We start from the raw sequence: 25268 nt of genomic DNA, 5'->3' as shown, positions 1-25268 counted from the left end.
TGCAGGATTAATGGTGTCAGTTCCCTCCAGCACTACTTCAGAATTAGTTGAGTCCATGCCACGTCATGTTGTGGCACTTCTGCGTGCTCGTGGGGGCCCTACACGATATTAGGCAGGTGTACCAGTGTCTTTGTCTCTTCAGTGTATATCCTCAAAAGATGAACTAAGAGTCTTCAATTTCATTCGTTGTACTATTGTCTGTCTGAATTTTACCCAAAACCAGTGTCTCACCTGACCACAGTAACCACAGGGATTTGTCACCGTGTGCTGGTGAACCATCTTACATTTCTGCTAACAGATTTTCTAACTTGTCCTTATGCCTCCTATTCATGCATAGGACATGAAAAGTATATCATCTTCTTCTTACTGCTACTACTGGAATAGAACTAATACTATAATTTGCATCCACGCCTCGTGTTTACTCCCTTGACTTGAAATATAGTTTTCTCAAAATATTCGGTTCACAGTTACTTTCTAAAATGCCTTCATCAATAAACATAAAAAAGTGGATATATTATTTTTACATTACCTTTAGAACGAAGAACTCCTGCTGGATTGGGTGCATTTTTTCTAAGCTTAATTCGAAAGTCAACAGGAATATCCTTTGCTCCAGGTGGCTTATAATTCTGAAAATGTGGTGTGTTAGATCATAAGAAACATGTAACGGATGTCACAAAAGTTTGTAAATATATACAGTATTGAGCTAATAAATTAAACTCTACAAGTTACAGTAGAATACAAAACACTGGGTAGGTTCTAGATACCATTATGTGTCTCCATTTTTCATGCTCCACTTAGAAATGGAGTGAGAGATGACAATCTGTATGGCTCCATATACAATACTTCTTATCACCTTATTCTTATCAGTCTTTCACAAGACATACAGTTCTGCAGAAAAGTCTTACTGTTTTGTTCTACATACCACATTTTGGTAATGTTTTCATTTTGTTTTGTAGTTAGTACATTAACAACATTTTACCTGACTTCTGTAACATTTTAGGCCAAGTATTGGTTACTTAAATAGAGAATCTGATCAGATATCGAATAGTGTATTAACTGTCATCGTGGAACAGGTTCTTTACTATCATTTCCACACTCATTTGTCAGCATATAACACTTGTGATACCTATGTCTACATAATATCATAATATTTGGCTTATATTCTTATGATTAGCCATGATTACAACCACTTTTGAAAAAATGCAAATATTCAAAAGTAATAGGTTATGAAGCAATTTCAATATGAGTTGTGCTAAACTCATTTGATTTGCAAAACTGCTGATACTACATTTCCATTTGGGTTTTTATGCTTCTAAAGTAATACCCAAAACTTCGAAAGTCACTTGCAGAGAAATACAAACATACAAACGTAACTTTGTTTAAAGAATTCTCACTACTGCTACTAGAGCCATTTTCATTGTACTGTTAAACACAGGATCTATAATTCATACTTTTGTAATTAATTAACATCAATTCAATCTAGAATTAGTTCTTGAAAAGCATCAGTGTCTGTTCAGTTTTTATCATTGATATTGTCTTCCATTTCACCTGCATAAGGAGATTGAAATGTAATTGCTTATTTAAGTTCAGAATAAGTCCACTTTGTTTCACACTCAGAAGCTAAAAAGCAGAAGTTGTTTGGGTGTTAAAGATGGAAGATGTACTTTGGTAGTACACTTTTATGTCAAAGTGTTGCCTCTTGTGAAATTTTTTATCACCTAAAGCTGACATGAACTCGCTGACTGAATAAACAAAAGTCTTCATGGGAATTAGACAATCAGTGTTTTTCTCTAGGAAATGACAGACCCATTTTATATAGAAACTACACATTGGAAAGTCAGAACCTGGAGCAGACAACTACACATTTTCCATGCCAACCAGCTCAAGTCTCAAGATAAGTATACGCTAATGCTCAGTTTTCTCACAATACATGGCTATGACAGAGCTACAATCACATCATGAGTAAAATGTGCAGACCAACTTCCAGTTGAGAAACAGGGAGATGTTTGATCTTGCAAACATAAAAAATCTTTTGCCATAATCAAGTTTTTATTTATTTATTTAGAAAACATTACCATTACAATAACACTGTTTCCACTAATCTCATTTCCATTTTTAAGCGTGCTTGCAAGATAAAAAATATTTTTTGCCAGAAGATCCAACCTATGCTGCTGCATTTGAATTGTCACTCTAGTTGTTTGAGAATATTATGAGACAATACTGTTGGTACTATTTTGGAAACCTGTTTGCACTGTGTAGCTGTCTCAGAGAATATTTGGCATATTAAAGCCATGTGACCCAGTGTCTCAAAAACAATCAATCAAAAAGTTAGGGTCATGGGAAAAAGTACAAAAAACATAAAACAGATGGAAAAAAAGGACTGGCTCAGAACTGTGGAGACAATAACAATATAATTACTAAAGTAGCAGTTTATTCCCTTATGATGTATTGTGTCTCTTGTCCTATGTTCCCACTGCTCATTTTCTGTGGCAGACATGAGAATTTAGAAACTACAGTAGTCTTCAATTTTCCCCAGTGTATGCTTTTATTAATGGTTTCTTAATTTAGTTATGGCAAGTTTCTTCGCAGTTCTATCATTCCCAGTTGCACAAATTTACAGATTGCTCTGTCTTGCTGCAGAATATACACACCTACAATAACTCACTAGTTTGTCTATATTTTTTCCAAACTCTATAGCACTTACAGGTGTGCATCATAATGAAATCAAACCACATACACTCATGGTTAAATAGAATGATGTACTTCTTATTACCACTACTATTTGTCTGTGGCGGTCTTGGAAACTGACATAGAGTCGGGAGAGCGGTGTGCTGACCAGAGGCCCCTCCATATCAGCATCCAGTGTCGCCTATGGGCTGAGGATGACACGGCGGCTGGTCAGTACCATTGGGCCTTCATGGCCTGTTCAGGAGGAGTTTAGTTTAGTATTTGTCTGTAGGCTGCTAAATGTCTACAATGAGACTGGACGTTGCAGGGGTATGAACTGACAATACAGGTTTGGAGAGTCGAATGATTGGTTTCATCAGAGGAGAGGTATCTGTTAATTAAATTTATAAGGTATTGTTGTCATACAGGTCAGTAAAAGCACGAGTTTTATGTAAAGACTGACTTTTGATGACTATTTATACTTTTGGCTTGATGAGTACCCATCATTGCCCTGGAATATATTTATTTCAGTTCTATTAATCCATCTCCTCCTTCCACTTCTCTCTGCCTTCTTTGCCTCCCCCCCCTCCCCCCGCCCCCCTTTTCTACGCATCTCCTCATCTTTCCTTTCTATGTCCATCTCCTCTTCCCCCACTACCTATCCATCTCCTCCTCCCCTTCCCTCATATCTTCAGAACTATATGTCTTAGAATGATATAAGGTTGTAGGTATATTCAGCAGCATGTGTGGATATTGTGTTCTAAATGTGTTTCATATATAGTTAATAGCAAAGAAGCAATAAATGTAAACATCATGACGTCATGTCTTTCATGACAGTTTTATTGCATGAACAGCATAAATGTAGTAAGTAATAAACTTTTTTCTTTCATTGTTTTGTGAGGTTTATCAGTGAAAAAAGTTTGTATAGGTTTGAAATTATGTGTAAAATTTTTTGCAGGCCACTAAGTGCTCTCATTCTGAAATACTGGATAGTGCACATAGCAGCTATAAATAGTATGGAAATGTGGTTTAAAGACAATGACAATTGTATAAGCACTGTATTAATTACTTTGAATCATATCATGTAGTACATACAAACCAAGGAAAGCATTTTCACAAATACAATAAAGTTCAAAAGTCTAAGAGTAAATAGCTTTTTTAAAGCATAAATATTTTTTGATAATTCACATAATATTCATCAAATCAATAAGTATCTTGTGTTAAACACTTTGTGAAGTAGCCTAAGTTATTCCCCAGGATCCAAGGATCCCAGGATCCTTGCCAAATTTTATCAAAATTGGTTCAGTAGGTTAGTAATAATAAATTTAAACGTCATGCAAGATGCACCAGTTTTTCAAGCACCTCAGTGTTTATGACGTCATATATCCTTAACTAAGAGTCATATATAGATAATTTTGCAGGTGAATTCAGTGGTATATGTGAACACAGAGCAAATTGTATCACAGTACACTTAGTAATAAAGAAGTAATAAATTAAAATGCCATGTCTGATGCGAAACTATAGTAAGTGACGAACTTTCACCCTTTCATCATCATGTGAGTGGGAGAAAAAGTTTCTTAAAGGTTTGAAAATACATGTAAAGTTTGTTGCAACTCACTACATGCTCTTTTCTCAAATACTGGATTAATAAAATCTGAGTTATTGGGGTGTTGTGGCCTACACTTCTTTTTCACCCCCACCCCCACCTCTTTGATAGGTAGGTGGTTCTTATCCCCACAGTGATACTTTCCCAACAGTAAGTGATATGTATACCAAGTTTTTACATTTTTATAACATGTACGTCTTTTTTTCCTGTGACGTTATTTTGATTAAATATAGCCTATGTGGTGTCCCCACCTACGGCGAAGTTACCAGTGAAAACCCCATAAAAATCTCTCTTGTAGTTTTGGAGAGTAGTATATTCAGATGGAGACACAAGAAAGTTAAAACTTTCAATCATGGTATCTTTTTTTTCCTGTGATCTGATTTTCATGAACTAAAAAGCCTATATGGTACACCAAACTATGCTCAAGTGATTTGCAGTGGCTAGCACAATGGACTCACATTTGGGAGGATATGGTTCAAACCTGTGTTTTGCCATCTAGATTTAGGTTTTCCAAGACTTCCCTAAATCACTCCTGGCAAATGCTGGGATGGTTCCTTTGAGAGGGCATGGCCGGTTTCATCCCCAATCCTTGAAACAATTTGAGCTTGTGCTCCATCTCTAATGACATTGATGTCAATGGGACGTAAAACCCAATCTTCTTTCCTTTAAGTGACCTGTGAAAACCCCTTGAAAATTCATCCAGTAACGTGGTTTTTGATAGTAGCGTGTTCAAACACAGGTAGACAGACACAATGGTTATAAGGATTTATTATTAGTATAGATGGCATAATCTATATTAGAGTTTGAGGAATCACAAATTATTATGGTCAGATTGAATTTGTCAGGTTTAATTAATATTTTCACTGTGGCGTGCTTCAGTAATGACAATAAAAGTTATTGTCAAGAAATCTTAGGAGGTTTACTACAGAGTTTCACAAGTGCAAATGATTTATTCATACTTTCAGTCAATTAATTTGAAATGACTAATACGCTCATTTCTCTGCACAAAGGGCAGGATTGTCCTTCCTGAAGTGAATGTGTGCGAGTTTGAGCTGAAAGGAATTAGTGTTTTCAAAAGAAATTGAAAAAAAATAGTGTAGCTTAACTACAGAACTATTCTTATTTCAGATTTTCCCCTTTCACACAATATATAATTTTGGTCAATGTATTTTTGCTTAGGCACAAAGACATTATTATGGCAAATGCTGTATACAGATGTGAGCCTTGTCACAAGTTTATGAATCCAATGACCATTTGATAAACTGCAATAGTGAATGCTGGTAGGGAGTTTACAGCGTCCTGGAAATAATGCAACAGACCTCATATGCGGCACACAGTATATATGTTAACTTTAATTACTGCTCCTTATATTAGAAGATTGACATGTTTAAGAGTGTTTCCATCAGTTATTATGTCTTCATATAAAAAATACATAATAACTCAAAGAAAAAAATGTTTGTTATTTAACACTGGTAATAAACACATGTGGCATTTTTGTGTCTTACAGAAGAATTTTATGCCACCAATCTACTCAGGATGTATAGGCATTTTGGTGTGGCAGATTTCCCTGTTAACAGAACATACAATTACAATTATGCTGTGAGTCCTAGTCACCAAAATAGGAAGGAGGTCTGAGAAAAGTTTAATTACTTACCCATGTTCTGTTTGTCAAAGCTTTTCCTGTCTCAGGATCATACACCATTTTCTCTGTTAACCAGTAACCAAGTCCCATAACAAAAGCTCCCTCTACTTGACCAATGTCAATCTCAGGACTCAAACTTTCACCTGCATCCTCTGTCAAATCAACTCGAAGTATCTGGAAGTTCCATAAAATAATATTAGAACTTAACCACTCTTCTCTAAGCAACCTTAAATCAGCACTCATTTCAAAAATAAATTTGGAGAAAAATTAGATGAAAAAGATAACAAAGAATTCAAACAAACCAGAGTCAAAATCAGTGTAAATACAATTTGCATCAGCAAGACACTTGACAGTCTTGCAAAATATCAGAAGTTTGCACAATGGTATTAAATTCTCAAACTTTTATTAATGTATCCATTATATGTCATGCATGCAGCCACACAAACCCCATTACTTCAACTGATTTTTCAATAGTAAACTTTTCAGCCATCTATTTTGTGAGCTGACAGACTGATGCGTGACATATGAGAGCTGTGGTTGTGGCCACAGAATACACAAGGGCCACAGATGTTGTTCAGCGACAAAGATGTTTGCATGAACTGAATCTATGGCTAGACACTTAATCCATGTGGGATATTAACGCATCAATAGAAGCTGCACGGTAGCAACATCTTTCCAAGATAATCCAAGATAGGGACAGATTCCATGTTTTGTCAAGATGTTTTCCACAGTTCATCTCATTGACACCCAAGCAAGGATGCAGTGTCTAATCACACATCCAGTCCACAGAAGAATCATTGCTACTGATACAAAGATTGTTGCTAGTGAGTAACACATCTCGCCGTTGTGTATTCTGTGAATTCAAACGGAGCAACACAGCTTTTGTCTTTAAAATCCCAGATACAGTGACTGTAGTTTCAGTCTGTCAGGTCAGTCAGAAGACGGCTGAAAAGTTTACAGCAGAAATATCATTTTATGAAACGGAGCTTCTGCGACTGCATGTCCAAACAGATCACTCTTACACTGCAAAAATGTGAAGATGAACATTTCATGAATGTAGTTCCCCAAAAATGCACACATAATACCACTGTTTGAAGATTTGAGCAAACAAACTCAAATGTATTATTTCAATAGAAAGAAGGCATGAGATAAAACGCTGGTTTAAAGAAGCCTAGCATTAAGAGTAGTAATGATCGATTACACAGGCCAACAAAAATTTTTTTTAAAAACTTTTTTTACTTTGATAACTGATCTTTATAGATTTTTATGAGCTGAATCCAAATGTAGCCTTAGTTTTTTGTATCACCGATAGTTTTTGTTCAATATGCTTTTTATTATATAGTATAAAAATCCTATGCTATACGGTAAACGGGAAAATTAAGGAAACGCTTTGTTACAGGATAAGCATGGCTTGTATTTACAGTAAGCTACTGAAATCAATGATATGTGTTAGTAGAGGTTTCACTTGTCAGCTGGAATTGGTTTGTATTTTCTTTCTCTTTTTTCTTTGAAGCTTCTTGTGTAGCTTTTTCTGTGATGAGTCCTTTGCTGAACTTCTCAGTGAAGTGACCAACAGTAGTCTCCCATCATGTTGGTGTTCCAGCAGCCTTGGTAGCATTTTTCCATCACTTTAATGTCCTGGTGAAAACGCTCTCCTTGCTCCTCACTAACATCTCCCATATTATCAAGGTGATTGTTCAAAAAGTGAACTTCCAGGCTCATTAAACATCCTAAAGTTTTAAACATCTTTAACATTGTAGCTATAATAGAAACACATTCTGCACCTTTTTCATGTCCTAAGAACTTTGTAATGACTTGCTTGAATGATACCCATGCTTCTTTCTCATTTAAAGTCATTGTGGATTCAAAGTTAAGAAGCTTAGCTTCTGAAAGGTGTGGAAACTTTTGGCAGAGATACTTAAAACATGGTCCATCTTTAGGTAAAGCCTTTACAAACTGTTACATCAGGCCTAACTTTATATGATGAGGTAGTAGAAGTATGTTTTTAGGATCTACAAGGTTTTTGCTTAGAATATTCTTCTTACCGGGTCTTAAAAATTCCCTCACAGGCCAGTTCTTTCTGCATCAATGTTGATCCCTAGCCCTACTGCCCCATTCACACAAGAAACATGGAAATTTGGTAAAGCCACCTTGCTGACCAAGGAGCATGCATGTTACTTTTAGATCACCACATATCATCCAACCATGAGCAGAATAGCCTATTTTATTTAGCACTATTTCTAGGTTTTCATATCTTTCTTTCATATGTACAGAATGTCCAACAGGTATAGATGCATACATGTTACCATTGTGTAATAAAACAGCCTTTAAATTAGTTTTGAGTGAATCAATAAACAGCCTCCAGTCTTCCTTTTTATATTCAATACCAAACCATTCATCAGACCGGGAATGTCTGAGTAGTACACTAAATCACCTTCTTGATGAAAACACTTGGAAAATTGCTGCTCTCTCTTTCTATACATGTATACACTGGTTCCAACTGCCAATACGTTCTTTTCTTTTAATCTAGAGCCAAGCAATTAAGCTTTTTCTTTCATTAAGCCCAGATCCCTAACCAAATCGTTAAGCTTGGTCTGAGTAAACAATTTGGGCTACAATATGGGCTCTAGACTTTCTGTATTACAATGGAATTCATCATCAGCTGGTTCACCTAAATCACATTGTACATCAGAAAATACTTCTGTGGGAATAGAATTTAAATCATCTGGTGGTTTAGGAACCAGCAAATCTACACCATGCCCTACCGGTTGGATGGTGGATGGAAGGTTACGGTACCTTATTACCTTCTTGTTTTTCGAATAATGACCAGTAATATCAGCACTGCAAAAGTAGCAACCATCTGAATGATTTCTTGGCTCCCACCATATCAAAGGAACAGCAAATCTAATGGCTTTCTTCTTCTTTTTGGACCATTTCCTCAGATCTCCAACACACACATAACATACCTTATGCGGCACCCGAGATTTATCTTGATCACCAAGTTTAGATACATGATATGATAGATAAACCTTTTTCACAAAGCTGTACAGGGCTATTACAAATGATTGAAGCGATTTCATAAATTCACTGTAGCTCCATTCATTGACATATGGTCACGACACACTACAGATACGTAGAAAAACTCATAAAGTTTTGTTCGGCTGAAGCCGCACTTCAGGTTTCTGCCGCCAGAGCGCTCGAGAGCGCAGTGAGACAAAATGGCGACAGGAGCCGAGAAAGTGTATGTCGTGCTTGAAATGCACTCACATCAGTTAGTCATAACAGTGCAACGACACTTCAGGATGAAGTTCAACAAAGATCCACCAACTGTTAACTCCATTCGGCAATAGTATGCACAGTTTAAAGCTTCTGGATGCCTCTGTAAGGGGAAATCAACGGGTCAGCCTGCTGTGAGTGAAGAAACGGTTGAACGCATGCGGGCAAGTTTCATGCGTAGCCCGCGGAAGTCGACGAATAAAGCAAGCAGGGAGCTAAACGTATCACAGCCGACGGTTTGGAAAATCTTACGGAAAAGGCTAAAGCAGAAGCCTTACCGTTTACAATTGCTACAAGCCCTGACACCCGATGACAAAGTCAAATGCTTTGAATTTTCGGCCGGTTGCAACAGCTCATGGAAGAGGATGCGTTCAGTGCGAAACTTGTTTTCAGTGATGAAGCAACATTTTTTCTTAATGGTGAAGTGAACAAACACATTGTGCGAATCTGGGCAGTAGAGAATCCTCACGCATTTGTGCAGCAAATTTGCAATTCACCAAAAGTTAATGTGTTTTGTGCAATCTCACGGTTTAAAGTTTACGGCCCCTTTTTCTTCTGCGAAAAAAACTTTACAGGACACGTGTATCTGGACATGCTGGAAAATTGGCTCATGCCACAACTGGAGACCGACAGTGCCGACTTCATCTTTCAACAGGATGGTGCTCCACCGCACTTCCATCATGATGTTCCGCATTTCTTAAACAGGAGATTGGAAAACCGATGGATCGGTCGTGGTGGAGATCATGATCAGCAATTCATGTCATGGCCTCCACGCTCTCCCAACTTAACCCCATGTGATTTCTTTCTGTGGGGTTATGTGAAAGATTCAGTGTTTAAACCTCCTCTACCAAGAAACGTGCCAGAACTGCGAGCTCGCATCAACGATGCTTTCGAACTCATTGATGGGGACATGCTGCACCGAGTGTGGGAGGAACTTGATTATCGGCTTGATGTCTGCCGAATCACTAAAGGGGCACATATCGAACATTTGTGAATGCCTAAAAAAACTTTTTGAGTTTTTGTATGTGTGTGCAAAGCATTGTGAAAATATCTCAAATAATAAAGTTATTGTAGAGCTGTGAAATCGCTTCAATCATTTGTAATAACCCTGTAATGTTTCTTTGGTGTTTTTTAATCACTAATTCAGCACAAATATAACAAAAACTGTCAGCAGAGTATTTACAACCACGATTAGACATTGTACAGAAAAAGGGAAAGTGAGGTTAGGTTGACAGTAAAAAAACACCATCTGTTAACACAAAAATAGAATCAACCTTTTTTTTTGCTAGCAAATGTTTGCAGCTGTGCTACCAACATCACCTACATTCATTACACCTCCTTTTTAAATTATTTTAACTGTTTAAAAGCCGTTAAATTCTTTAAAAATCGCTTAATTTAATAAATTTAACTGTAAAATGTGAAGAAATGGTGGGTGGTACAGTTCGGGATTTCCCACCCCAAAAAACATAAGAATAAGCTATTTTCAGCAAAAAAGTTTTTCCATCGTTGGCCTGTGTTATCGGACCATTGTGACCAAACAAATATTTCATTGTCAGGCAGCCACTTGTAACTGAGGCAAAACAAGTCATTGCTATCATTTTTATTCAATGGTCCATGATGATGATGTGGAACATAGCCTCAAATAGAATTCCCTGCATGTACAGTAATATAACTAATGAAATCTCTGGTGCCTTCTTCAGATAAGTAGGAGCCAATGTTTGGTACCTGGTATAATTATATAACCTGTAAATCTCATTATATGTATAACATTAGCACATAAGGTAATATAGAATGTGTGATGAATGATCCAAGGAAATTAGTGACACTCACATTGATTTCCTATGATCATATGGATGGTTGAATTAGAAATTAAGACTTTTTTATCCACAAAAGACCATGTATCACTTATGTGTTCAGCACACAAGTAGAGGTAGTGTGATCAATAAGTGTTTCTTGAGGTTTCTAGCAGTATTGCTGAATTCCTAATGAGTGTGAGACCATACTGACAAGATCAGAATATATGAGAGCATACCAAATTTGAAGAATTCTCCCAAACACAAAGCACCCTCGGCTTCAGCATTACAATGCCACCAGATCACACACAACTGATACAATGTCTGCAAAATCCTACTCCTTGGATTCACTGTCTTCAATCATCCTCCATTCAGTCCCAACTTGGTCCCATACAATTTTCATCTGTTTCCAAAACTTAAAGGTGGTAGCACTTCAGTGCTGCAAGGACTTAGATTCGTTTTTTTGCTATATGAATGAGATATTAGTATTTTATGATACATGGCTGTATCATAATGATAACATATGATCACTATTTGAATGCTTAGAGAGTTTTGGCACTGTTATCAACAGTGATAAGTGTCTTATTGCTAGAAAGAAAGTGTATTCTCTACGTATGCTTTCTCTCATGCAAGTGTTTGCCCCCTGCCTAATAAGGTGAAAGTTACTCGGCAGATGCCATTACCAACTGCACTCAAAGGTCTCTGCAAATTAATTAGGATGGTAAACTACTGCAGGAGACATTTACGTAATTTGGCTGTGATACAGGAACTGCTCAACAGAGTGCTCACTGGAAACAGCATGCCTGGCAGTAGAAAAGTTCCATGGGCAAGGAAAGCAGAGCTTGTGTTTCATGCTTTAAAGATGGCACTACCTAAGCTACTTTTTGGGACATGTGGCAGAACTGAACATGATTAACAGGGCTGATATTGCAAATGATCAAGAAACAATGCTTTCTTTCATCATATTATTGCTAACTGCGAATCAATGGCATTGCAGTTGAAACATGTGCCTATGTAGGGCACACATAAAGGAATTTGGTGCAGTACAGTTGGTGGGAGGCAATGGCTATCATTCCTATGCAATGGAGGCACAAGTTTTTCAATATCTACCATAACCATCTTTTGACTGGAATACTCTCTTTCAAATTCTAAAGGTGGCAGGGGTAAAATACAGGGAGCAAAAGCCTATTTACAATTTGTACAGAAACCAGATGGCAGTTATAACAGTCGAGGGACATGAAAAGGAAGCAGTGGTTGGGAAGGGAGTAAGACAGGGTTGTAGCCTCTCCCCGATGTTGTTCAATCTGTATATTGAGCAAGCAGTAAAGGAAACAAAAGAAAAATTCAGAGTAGGTATTAAAATTCATGGAGAAGAAATAAAAACTTTGAGGTTCGCTGATGACATTGTAATTCTGTCAGAGACAGCAGAGGACTTGGAAGAGCAGTTGAATGGAATGGACAGTGTCTTGAAAGGAGGATATAAGAGAACATCAACAAAAGCAAAACAAGGATAATGGAATGTAGTCTAATTAAGTCGGGTGATGCTGAGGGAATTAGATTAGGAAATGAGACACTTAAAGTAGTAAAGGAGTTTTGCTATTTGGGGAGCAAAATAACTGATGATGGTCGAAGTAGAGAGGATATAAAATGTAGGCTGGCAATGGCAAGGAAAGCGTTTCTGAAGAAGAGAAATTTGTTAACATCGAGTATTGATTTAAGTGTCAGGAAGTCATTTCTGAAAGTATTCGTATGGAGTGTAGCCATGTATGGAAGTGAAACATGGACGATAAATAGTTTGGACAAGAAGAGAATAGAAGCTTTCAAAATGTGGTGCTACAGAAGAATGCTGAAGATTAGATGGGTAGATCACATAACTAATGAGGAAGTATTGAATAGGATTGGGGAGAAGAGAAGTTTGTGGCACAACTTGACCAGAAGAAGGGATCGGTTGGTAGGACATGTTCTGAGGCATCAAGGGATCACCAATTTAGTATTGGAGGGCAGCGTGGAGGGTAAAAATCGTAGAGGGAGACCAAGAGATGAATACACTAAGCAGATTCAGAAGGATGTAGGTTGCAGTAGGTACTGGGAGATGAAAAAGCTTGCACAGGATAGAGTAGCATGGAGAGCTGCATCAAACCAGTCTCAGGACTGAAGACCACAACAACAACAACCATAACCTTGCACATCCTGCCATCAGAACTCCTGGCAAGCTTGTTGCTGCAAAAGTCATTTTGCCTGGTATACAGAAGAATTGTTGCACCTGGGCATGTGACTGCAAGAGTTTCCAATGCAGCAAAATAGCTAGACATGTTTTCGTGCTGGTGCATTGCTTCCCGACACATATAGTAAGGTTCACTCACATTCACATTGACATCGCTGTGTCTCTGCCACGCTCATGGGTGTACCGATATTTAATTATGATGATTGCTCATTTCACTAGGTGGCTAGAAGCAGTACCTGTTCCCAACACAGCAGCAGAGTCGGTGGCCTGAGCCATGGTGCAATCTTGGTTCACGAGGTTCAGCATCCTACAATCACGACTGACAGACAACAACAATTTGGAAAACAGCTTTTCAAGGAATTACACCAACTCTGTGGAAGCAGACACATTCACACTACTAATCACCATCCTGCAAGCAATCGGATGGCAGAGAGCATTCATCGCCACTGAAAGGCCCATTGCACCTTAAAGGCAGCATTAACATAACATGTGGAGACCTAATTTGATGCATTATCCTCAGAGCTGTTGGGACTTCGCACTACAGTTGATGAGGATATACACTGTTCATCTGCACAGATGATATATGGCTAGCAGTTACGGGTGCTGGGCGATTTCTTCTCACCTGCACTATTTTCTCCACTGACTCAGGAAGATTCTACACCCTTCATCATGTGTCAACTGTGTTCACATGTGTGCCACCTCATGCCACTTAACGTGGTCAGGCATGGCAACAGAAGGAGTATCATTCATAAAGATTTATAAAATTGTGCATTTTTCTGGCTCTGGGATGATGTCATCTGACCTCTCTGACCTCCATTCTCTCCGTCCTATTTGGGTCCATTTCAAGGTGTGATGAGAGGAGGAATCATGTTCATCATTGAGAAAAATGGCAGGCAAGACAGCATATCAATTGAACCCTTAAAACCAGCATATATAGATGATACAGCACCCATAACCATTAGCGTTCCACTTCTGCCTGCATTTCATTCGCAGGAACTGACAACAGATGCCTCAATACCACTGTAGGATTTACAGGATCCAATCCCAAAGGTCCTGTCACATTGCAGGTCACCTCTAATCTTCACACATTCCATCAGGCAAGTAAGATTCAAATTTCTGCTCATTAGACGGCTCCTGGTTTCACAACAAGAGAGCTCGGTCAGAGAACTGACCATATCAGATGAATCAAACATTCTACCTGATTCCATGTGTCAGCCCTGCCACATGTGTACAAATGACTCTGAGTGGTGTCATACAGATTTCGTCTCTACTCACTATTTGCTCCATGGTGTGTAGCAATGAGAAAAGGGCCAGCCACAGCCACTACACAGTCCCCCAAAATTTCTCACCGGAGATAAGAAGCAACTTTAGGTATGCACCCATTCATGTTATCACTTCTTCACACCCAGACCTGCGGATCTGTCATACAGGAGGATGACTCTAATAAACACCAAATCGACACCAGTACGAGGATGAACATTTTATGATTGACTCATCTTTGATATCTGGAATATATCACTATCTTCGTTTCCTTGTTATTTGGTCTTGCTCTTGAGTATATTGAAAGTGAGTGATGTGATTAGTTTCCATTTTGTGACGTTGTATTTAAAGGAAATAAATTTGTATTATACTTTACTCACTGTTTAAATTGGGGACAGGTGCAAACTACCCTGTAAGAGTGTCACAGTGAAGATAAGCTATAGGCTTGAATTTTGATATGCATTGCAGTTATAAAATTTGGCAGGAAGGAATCCAAGCCAACACATATCCTTACTGTGAATATACAAATCTCCAATAATAATAATAATAACCTCTGTGAAACTTTACACCGAAGTGAAGACATACATAGGAACACTAAACAACAGCATACTAATTGGAGCAGGAAAACTACATGAATTAAAAAGATGCTAACTGAACAATAAGTCCTGATTTTGGCAATACAAGAGACTAAAATAACAGAAGACAATACTATAGACTTCGGTAACACCAGAATGTGCAATACCAAAACAGGCAGTAAAATAGGCAAAGGAGCTCTGCTTTTAGAAATGGCCTTTTCAGTCAATAAGAGGATCCTCCAATCAGTAAGACAACTGAAACCAGAAAGCACTGGTGACAATGCTGAGGCTGACAATGATGAGGCTCAAATGTGCTAATATGTCTTACATGGCAATCAACATACATGCAGCAGTAAACCAAGATAACAAGAGAGACAAAGAAGGAATTGATATGTACTGTGATTAAATACAGAAAACTAAACTAAACTACAGCCAAACAGACCTTGTAAGAGCCACTGGTACCAACTGACCACTGTGTTATCCTCAGCCCATAAGCACCACTGGTTGCAGATATGTAGAGGCATGTGGTTGACACACTGCACCCTGGCCATTGTCAGTTTAAAGACTAGAGCCACTACTCCTCAATCAAATAGCTCTTCAATGAGCCTCACAATGGCTGAGTGCAACTTGCTTACCAACAGCACTCAGAAGAATGGACAGTCATCCACCTGAGTGCTAATCAAGCTTGACGGTACTTAACTTCCACAATGTGATGGAAATTGGTGTTACCACTGTGGCAAGGCCATTGACGAGCTAAAGATCATGAGAAATGTCACTGAAAATAGATTCAGAGGAATGATATGACAATACCTAGCACACAGATTTGCTAACAAAAGTGGCCAGAGATTGGTTGAGCTCTGCTAGCAACACAATATGATGATAATGCCAACTCACTTCAAGAAAGATATCAAGAAAACCAAGACGTAGAAGTCACCTGCCAAATCCTTAGGAGAATACCAAGTCAACCATGTAGCATTTACACAAGAATCACAGAGAAATCATGAATGCACAAATCAGAAGAGGGGCTAACTTAGACTCCGATCTTACCTCACAAGAATCACAGACACCAGATAGAATGAACAGGGAGACTATGCTGATACCAAAGTTTAATATGATGAAATTAAGGTTCTCAAGGATCAAAGATAAATGGGAGGAAGAACAGCCACAACATGTGAAGAATTCAAAGCAAAGATAATCAGTAAAATGAAAGAGAAAATTCCTCTAATCAGAAAGAAGAGACATCTATGATTGAATGACACATGCAATAAGCCACTGAGAACAGGAAAATAGCATACAACAAATGTAACAGTGACAAAACAGAAGTTAAACTGACAAACTACATAGAGGCAAGAAAGCAAATGACAAGACATCAGAAGAATCAAAAGAGAATTTGAAAAGGACCAGTTAAAAGAAAAAGAGAACACAGGAGACTTTTATAAAATATTTAAGACCAGAATCATCAGATACCAACCACAAAATCTTTGTGTCAGAAAAATGTATGGAGAACTGGCACTGAATAACAAAGAGAACTGTGAGACACTGGCAAAGTACAGCAATGAATTATTGAATTGTCCTGAAACGGTTGAGAGATTCTCAAGGAGCCAAGATATCAAGAGAAGTGATAAGTCAAAAGCACCAGGCAAGCTAAAGATCAAGAGACAAATCATAAAATTGAAGAATAGCAGAATAACAGGGGAAGATGACATCGTAGCTGAACTGCTGAAGAACGCTGCGTCGAATAACCAAATAACAGTTATAATACAAAACAGGAGACAGGTTAGGACCAATGCTAAAAATTACTGTAGGATACCTTTATTGCCCATCACATACAAAATTATTTCACAGTGGGTGCTATGTAGGACACAGTTTGTAACAGAACTGATCAGTGCTGCTCTCTCTGTCATATATTGTAGAATTTGATACACTCGTTAAATTCATGAAATTATCCACTGGAATCATAGATCTAAAAATCTAATTCAATTCTTATGTTTTTCATGAACAGAACTAAAATATGAAATTGACACAAAATTTATTTTCAGTTTAATTTGAAATTTTAATTATAAATTAAAACCACTGTCATTATTCCTATTTGTATAATTTATCCTGGAAACATTTCAACAAGAACTATTTAACTGTGAAAGAAACACCTACAGCATGCACAGAATCAACCTTAATGGACACAACAACAAAAAAATAGAAATTCATAAGTTAAGTAATTAGAGACAATCAATATTCTTACATAATTCATTTTAGATTCAACCTGTCCTTGAATCCAGCTGTTATTGAAACAGTTAATTCTGCAAACGCAAGTGGAGATACAATCTAAAATGTTTGCAATAATAATGAGCTTTTCTGATGAACTGTGAGATTTTTGAGGGAGGTTAGATGTCTCAACTGGAAAATTTGATAGGAGAATACCAGGCAGGAGTCATATTGCCAAGATGCTGTGCTGAACAGATAGTTTGAGACAGTCCTGAGATGCCAAGCAGTGAGAAGTAGATAGACGATGTACACCTCTGTAGACGTCAAAAAGGCATACAACTGTATAGATAGACCATCATTGATCCAAGAACTGGAAGAGAGGCACCTCAACAAAAAGAAAGTGAACATTGTGAAACAGGCCCTGACCAACACCAAATCTAAAATTAAATTCATGGGAGAGTTATCAGAGTGCTTTGAGGTTAGGACGGAAGTGAGACAGAGTGGGGGTATTTCACCATTATTATTCATTATACTATTAGACAAAGTTTTGAGAGAGAAAGAATTGTGGATACAATGACTATAAGCCAATCCATGAAGGAATGAAAGAATAGACATGGGATGTCTGGCATTTGCTGATGATGTGGCAATGCTCACAGATAACACAGAATCTTCATTAAAACAAGAAAAAGAAGAACCTGAAAGAGGTGGCTGAAAAGGTAAGACTACAGATCTCCTTAAAGAAAACAGAATAGATGTCAAACCAGATGCACCAAAAACATCACAAGAAAATATGGTGACATCAAGAGAGTTTACAAATTCAGTAATCTTGGGGGGGGGGGGGGGGGGGGGGGTAAAGTAGAAAAATGGGATAGAGAAAGGACTGCATGAAAAGAGAAATCAAAAGATGAGTAAAGTATTTTGGAAGACTGGGAAGATCTACAACAAATCATGCCTATCAAGTAACGTAAAAGTGAGGCATTACAAGGCTGTTATCAAGCCAGAAACCTTATGTCAATTTTTTTCAACCTTTCTGAGTTTGTGGCTCCTCCCCCAGATTGTGGTGTTTCCATGGCTCCCCTGTGGGATACCTTGAAAAAACTGAAATAACTAATTAAAAAAACAAGTCATGAATAAAATACTACTCACTTCAATGCGTTGCTTGAGCTTGCTTCTTGTTACACACCTTGTCAAATATTGGCACAAAGTGAGATACAGCAAGCCTCATTTCCTTCTCCACACAAAGCCTTGATCTCTTCCTCTTCTGCAGTACTGAACTCAGAAGAAGAATCACTACTGAAGGGATTTTGAAGCCACTGAAACCTATCATGGTTTTTGCGAAAGTATTTTTCAAAATGAACTTGATGATCAGATAAATATCCTCCAGGTATAGAAATATCTGCAGTATGGCCCAGCTCCTTGTCATTATTAAAATGCTGCAAACGTGGATAGCAGTCCATTTCTCCCCAATTGTTTATTTTTCTATTCCATAGAATAAGCTTCTTTTTGAAGGCCGAAGCTTTGTCAAAAAACTGAATGGAATGAGTTTCACTTCCGTGCAGAGACTTATACAGTGAGTTTAACTTCTCAAATGTATAACATAAGAATGCAAGTTTTAACAGAAAACACTTAGACAAGATGTGACTTTCTTCTTACAGGTAAGAACAGACTTCTCACATATGTTCAAAAATGTGCAATAATACATTTCATCTGGATAGCCAATGAGTGTTGCTATTAAGCCTCCATACAACGTCACATCTGTCTAAAAATTGTATCTTTCTGAGGACAAGTTTTAATGAAATTCACCACATTTCTGAAAGGTTCCAAATCCCTCCAAAATCCCTCCCTCTAATTTTTTCTATAATTTGTTCGTGAAGATGCGCTCCTAAATCTTGAATTCAATGTAGTATTAGACAAAGGAATGTGCAAAAGCTACCTTGCCATGGACTCTCCAAGTCTAATGGACATTTTGTCAATAGCAGATGGTAGAATTAGCTCTTCAGAAATCATACGGGATTTCTTACATTTTGCTACTCGGTAAGCTACACTGTAGTATGCTAGAGGTGCTTTAACTGAGATTTTTGCCTGCTTTGAAAATGGTGATTTTTGTTCTTTCATTTGACTCAAGTTTTTCAGAAAAATATTTTCCGGTTTGACCACACCATGCTTATTAACACTTTCTAAATGGCGCTTTATTTTGCTATGTTGCATACATTCAACAGAAAGTACTTTCAAACACAAAATACACTGTGAATGCTTTTCATTGTTCATAACAGTGCATGTGAAACCAAAATCTAAGCAGCTACCATCAAATTTTCTACACTTGCATTTTCTATCTTCATTACCACTTTGTTGTTGTCCTTAGCAGCAAGTTCTAGCTTTTTACTTTCACTTGACAAATTTAAAAACTTTTCAGTAAATCTTCAGGCTTTCCCGGCGATCTAATGACATCTTGGGGTGCGACCTGATGAAGGTTACGAGCTACGTGACCGAAATGTTGTGCAAGTACGACACTGATATCCGGCAGAACACTCGACAACCCAAGATGTAACTTTTCAGTAGTTTATTGCCTTTATCAGCTTTATAGCACAATATAATAAAAACTGGTTGACAACACAACAATCACAGCTGGTACTGCAAGTGATGCTTCGATGTTAAGACTGCTTACATAATCTGGCCATCATCCTTTGAGGCTACTCAGGTTGACACCAGATACGAAATTTCTCACAATTGTCTTCTTCATTACTAACTACAAAACAAATCCATGGCACCCCAGACAGTCATTCACAGGGCACCACAGCACACAGGTTGAATTCCAATGCTTCAAGTGTGTTAGAAATACTGGTCATGGATTGGCAAGGTTAATTAGAGAAAAGAATCATCAAAAAAAAATGCAATGGCCCATTAAGACATTCTACAAATTGTAGAATAGACAAGAGACTGAACAGATATCTAATGTAGTGCATAACATGGGAAATATCTACTGAAATTTTACAGGCATATCAAGATAATCCTGGACTCCCAACTAAATAAACAGAGCTTGCTGTACAAAGAAAACATTAATAACATGAAGTCTGAAAAGACCTGAAGGATGCTGGTATAACAGAATCAGATTTAAATCACACAAGACAGACAGAGATCCAAGCACAAAGTACTCAAGCAAAAAGTGAGCCAACAGATCAAGAATTTCAAGACAGAAACAACTTGATTGGATGAAAGGAATAAATTGCATAGTGAGAAGATGAAAGAAGTGTGGCACCTCAGAAACTCTCACCTTCAGTAAATGCTTCACATGGTCCTCTAGAGGCCTATATGTTATAATACTGGTAACAGTAATAAATATTGACTTATCAATTAACACTCTATAGTCACACATATAGTTGTAAGATTCCATTCCATGCTATCTTTCAGTTTGTTACTGTTAATGTACACATTATGAGTCATATTGTAAACTTAGTTTTTATACCTTCATTATATGGTTTGTTCGTTTACTGAATCAGAGTGATAGGTTTTAGTTATAATCCTTGCTGCCACTGCTGTACTGAGGCCACTCTAAAATTACAAAGTCAGCACATGTCATTGCTCCATCTAAGCATTCACACCGCACATGAGCAATAAGCATATGTATAAATTTCTGTTACTGTAATTATGTCAGAGGAAGGCAAGGGTATACTCCCTCCCAGCAGTGAACTGCAGTGCAAAGCAACCTTGAGAACAACTATATTGTTTCTTAATTACTGTAATTACATTTTGTACAAATTTGATTAATTCCATATTATGGTAATTCATTTACTGTCTGGGTCAACAGAACATGAATAGACACAAGAGAAGATAATTGTAAAGTACATCAGTCCATTGTTCCTGGTACTTCTACGAATTTAAAAGAATTCAAGATAACTGAATTTCACATGAACTTTCTAGAGAATCAGAAACATGTTGGACCAAAGGGCGCCTTCCCTTTTCTCTTGGAACAAAATGTTCTGCTTTGGCTCTGAGTGGAATTAGGGTTACAAACATTTAAACTTTTCACAGTCTCACCAATCTGTGCAATGTTGACTTACACCAGTACTGCTTATTGCAGGTGATCCTGCCTCAAATAGGTTAGGATATACCTGTGACAGAACTGGAATAAGGAGTGCTAGTTAGGTGTGCGGGAAAACTCTCGCACATGGATCATCCATAGACATATGACCCTGGGACATAACACACCGAGCGAGGTAGCGCAGTGGTTAGCACACTGGACTCGCATTCGGGAGGACGACGGCTCAATCCCGTCTCCAGCCATCCTGATTTAGGTTTTCCGTGATTTCCTTAAATCGTTTCAGGCAAATGCCGGGATGGTTCCTTTGAAAGGGCACAGCCGATTTCTTTTCCAATCCTTCCCAAACCCGAGCTTGCGCTCCATCTCTAATGACCTTGTTGTCGACGGGACGTTAAACACTAACCACCACCACCACATTACAAGTTGGAACTCCTCCATCTGTTATGTCTTCTACTCCCATCAATAAACAAATTTTTTCCAATTTAAAATTCAGTTGGTTGTACTGACCATGCCGATTTCAGCGATACAATTAGTTTTACTAGGAGCATGAGTAATTAAAAGTTATAGCTAACTGAAAGTTCTACTACAATACATCAAATGAGAAAACATTGTGAGCTACTCAGCATATTTGGATAAAATGACGTATACCAATATAAAGACAGGTATCCAAAGTTTACAGTAATATATTTTATTTTGCATGAAACTAATTAAAAGATAATTAACACTGATGTTTATTAGTAACTACATCTTCCATGCCATATTTTGCACTAATGTTTGCTAGATTCTGAACTTTTACACTGTACTTTTGTTGCCATATTTTTTTCCAAATCAGATGGCAACAGCTAATAATTAATTAAGCCATTAATTAAGACTTTGCATAATTTAACACAATGAAAAAGAAATTTCAAGATGGAAGCCATGCTTGTACTTAGGGTACTCCCAGTGCAGTAGCGTAAGATAGTTGTGTATACTTTTCTAATTTAATAACCTTCCACATATTCCACAAACCAAACAACTGTTGAGTTTACAATTCATTCAAAACAGCAAAATCTAATATAGCCAGTTTTCAGAACATTATACAGATCCCGAGATCAACAAATATCTGTACACCAATCTTCAAATAGCCCACCCATGCCAAAACTGCCAGTCTCAGGTCAGCTAATAACAGTTAAAACCTCCATGACAACCCCATAACAACCATGTCAAAAGCGTTTGTGGGACCCAATCATAATAACTTCTCATGTCAAAGGAAGCAACTGGCACATAACTATGTAACATACTTACAGTTTGGAGCCATGTGTCAAAAGCTCACATGTAAAAACTAAGTCGAGTGCAGATAACATCTATGAAAGTTAAAGTTCTACGTATATTTTTAACCATGTAACACTGTTGTAGCTAAAAGTTCAGAGTGAACTAATGTTGTGGCGAAGCAAGCTGGGATAATTTTTACTTCCCCTCTTATTTTGCCATTTGCCTCCTTAAAATTCATTTTTTCATGTCTGACTAATTACCATTAACATAAGTGAGTATAATCTGCATTTTCATAAAAGAGAAAGGTTGGCCCTCAGTTTTAAAGAGTATAACACAAGATCTAATTTTGTGCTTAGTTTTATGAATGTAATTGATTTTTAAATTTATTTTGACTATTCCTAGTTAGTATCTTTCATTATGGGGCGAAATCAGTAATTGTCTCGTAACTTAAATTCTATTGTTGACTAATAAACAAATATAAATTCTATAATAATTATAAATGTTTGGAAGATGAAACACTAGCATTCTTTAAGTACCTATTTGGCTCTATTCAAAAACATGTTAGCAAAGCCAGCCCTTAATTAATTCCAAAGTAATTAACAGTTTTGTCAAAAGTATTGTTTGCCTAATGATATCTGTTAATTTCATCATATAAACAAATAATTCAGCCTAACTCTTGTAGTAGAAGAAACTGTTAAAAAGGCAGAATTTGTTTATGTATTCAGTTTACTTAATGAGTTAAGCTTTAATTGTTATTCTTGTAAATTTAACATCAAACAATGTGTAGTTTCAGTACCTAATATTGTGATAATACAGAAGGGCCCAATTTTTGGTCCTGAGTCAGTCAGCGCATGTCCGAGTTTCAGACGTGGAAGTTAGATCAACAATGATACATCAGCTTAACTGTGAAACAAGTGTTACACCAATAGGCCATGTGTTAAAGCAATGACAGTGTATGTTCAATTTATCTGAAAGACTGTGAAATGTATGGTCGGGTTTTTACTGCTCGTAGATGTTCAACAGTAATCTATTGTAGCAATACAAGAGGTGTTTGAAAAGTCCGAGCAAAGTCCAAGAGATGGCATAACCGGGGTGTATTGAGGTCATGTTTAGTTAGTATCATCTTTGGAAAGAGTGCACACCAAGTTTCAGCCATATTGGTCAGGTTTTTACTGCTCGTAGATGTTCAACAATAATCTATTGTAGCAGTACAAGAGGTGTTTGAAAAGTCCGTGCAAAGTCCGAGAGATGGCATAACCGGCGTGTATCGAGGTCATGTTTAGTTAGTAGCATCTTTGGAAAGAATGCACACCAAGTTTCAGCCATATTGGTCTATTTCTTTGTGGTTCAAATGTCTCTAAGCATTATGGGACTTAACTTCTGAGGTCATCAGTCCCCTAGAACTTAGAACTACTTAAACCTAACTAACCTAAGGACATCACACACATCCATGCCTGAGGCAGGATTCAAACCTGTGACCGTAGCAGTCGTGTGGTTCCATTTCTTTGTGTTTGGCATTTGTGTGAATCAAGGAAGTTAAGTGATTGTCAAAAAATGGATGAAAAAGAATTTTGTGCAGTGATTAAACATTACTTTACGAAATACCAAATGCCTCAGGAGACTAAAGAGAAGCTTGATGAACATTACGGTGACTCTACACCTTCGATTACAATAGTGGTTTCAAAATTTTCAGAGTGACCATATGGGCACAAGTGATGCTGAACGTTCTGGACGCCCTGTGGAGGTTACGACTCTAGAAATCATTGATAAAATCCATGATATGGTGATGGATGAGAGAAGAGTTAAGGTGTGTGAGATTGCTAGTGCTGTGGGCATCTCAAATGAACGGTTACATAGTATTTTGCATAAACATTTGGACATGAGAAAGCTATCCGCAAGACGGGTTCCGCGATTGCTCATACTTGACCAAAAACGGAATCGTGTGAAGTGTTGCAAGGATTGTTTGCAGCTGTTCAGGAAGAATCCGCAGGACTTAAGCATCATTTTGTCACTGTGGATGAAACAATGATACATTACTATACTCCTGAGACCAAACAACAATCTAAACAATGGGTTACCAAGGGAGAATCTGCACCAAAAAAGGCAAAGACCATTCTTTCAGCCAGAAAGGTTATGGCAACTGCCTTTTGGGATTAGTAAGGGATAATCCTAATTGACTATCTGGAAAAGGGTAAAACTATTACAGGTGCATATTATTCACTGTTAATGGACCGTTTGAAAACCGAGCTGCAAGAAAAATGCCGACAACTGGACTGCAGAAAAGTCCTTTTCCATTATGACAATGCACCAGCACACACCTCTGGAGTTGTGGTCGCAAAATTAATGGGAATAGGATTCCAAATTGTTTCACATACCCCCTATTCTCCAGACTTGGCTCCCTTGGACTATTATTTGTTCTCCAATTTGATGAAATGGCTGGCAGGACAAAGATTTTATTCAAATGAGGAGGTGATTGCAGCAACTAATAGCTATTTTGCAGACTTGGACATTCCTATTATTCAGAAAGGATCAACAAATTAGAACAGTGTTGGATGAAGTGTATAAGTCTAAAAGGAGACTATGTCAAAAAATAAAAAAGGTTTACCCCAAACACATAAGTAGTTTTTATTTTTGCAAGGAATTTTCAAACACCCCTCATATGTGGAAGTTTGCCTGCAAATTAATAATAAGGCTTATCGTATGTTAAACAACAGTGCACTGGCCATTAAATGT

The 25268-nt window shown here is 37.5% G+C and overlaps 1 protein-coding gene across 1 annotated transcript in view; it reads right to left on the bottom strand.

The window, feature by feature from the left end:
* The window catches only part of LOC124776986 (xanthine dehydrogenase-like), a 437142-nt gene that overhangs the window by 36821 nt on the left and 375053 nt on the right, over positions 1 to 25268 (bottom strand). Inside the window, exons 24-25 of the mRNA XM_047252231.1 lie at positions 5928 to 6089; positions 530 to 626 (exon numbers count right to left, since the gene is read on the bottom strand). Of these exons, the coding sequence (XP_047108187.1) occupies positions 530 to 626; positions 5928 to 6089 (259 nt within the window). The remainder of the gene's footprint in view (positions 1 to 529; positions 627 to 5927; positions 6090 to 25268) is intronic.

This window comes from Schistocerca piceifrons, chromosome 2 (genome assembly GCF_021461385.2).
Source record: "Schistocerca piceifrons isolate TAMUIC-IGC-003096 chromosome 2, iqSchPice1.1, whole genome shotgun sequence".
In the NCBI taxonomy this organism is placed as follows: Eukaryota; Metazoa; Arthropoda; class Insecta; order Orthoptera; family Acrididae; genus Schistocerca; species Schistocerca piceifrons.
Note: the sequence above shows the minus strand (reverse complement) of the source record. Positions and strands in the feature narration are given on the sequence as shown.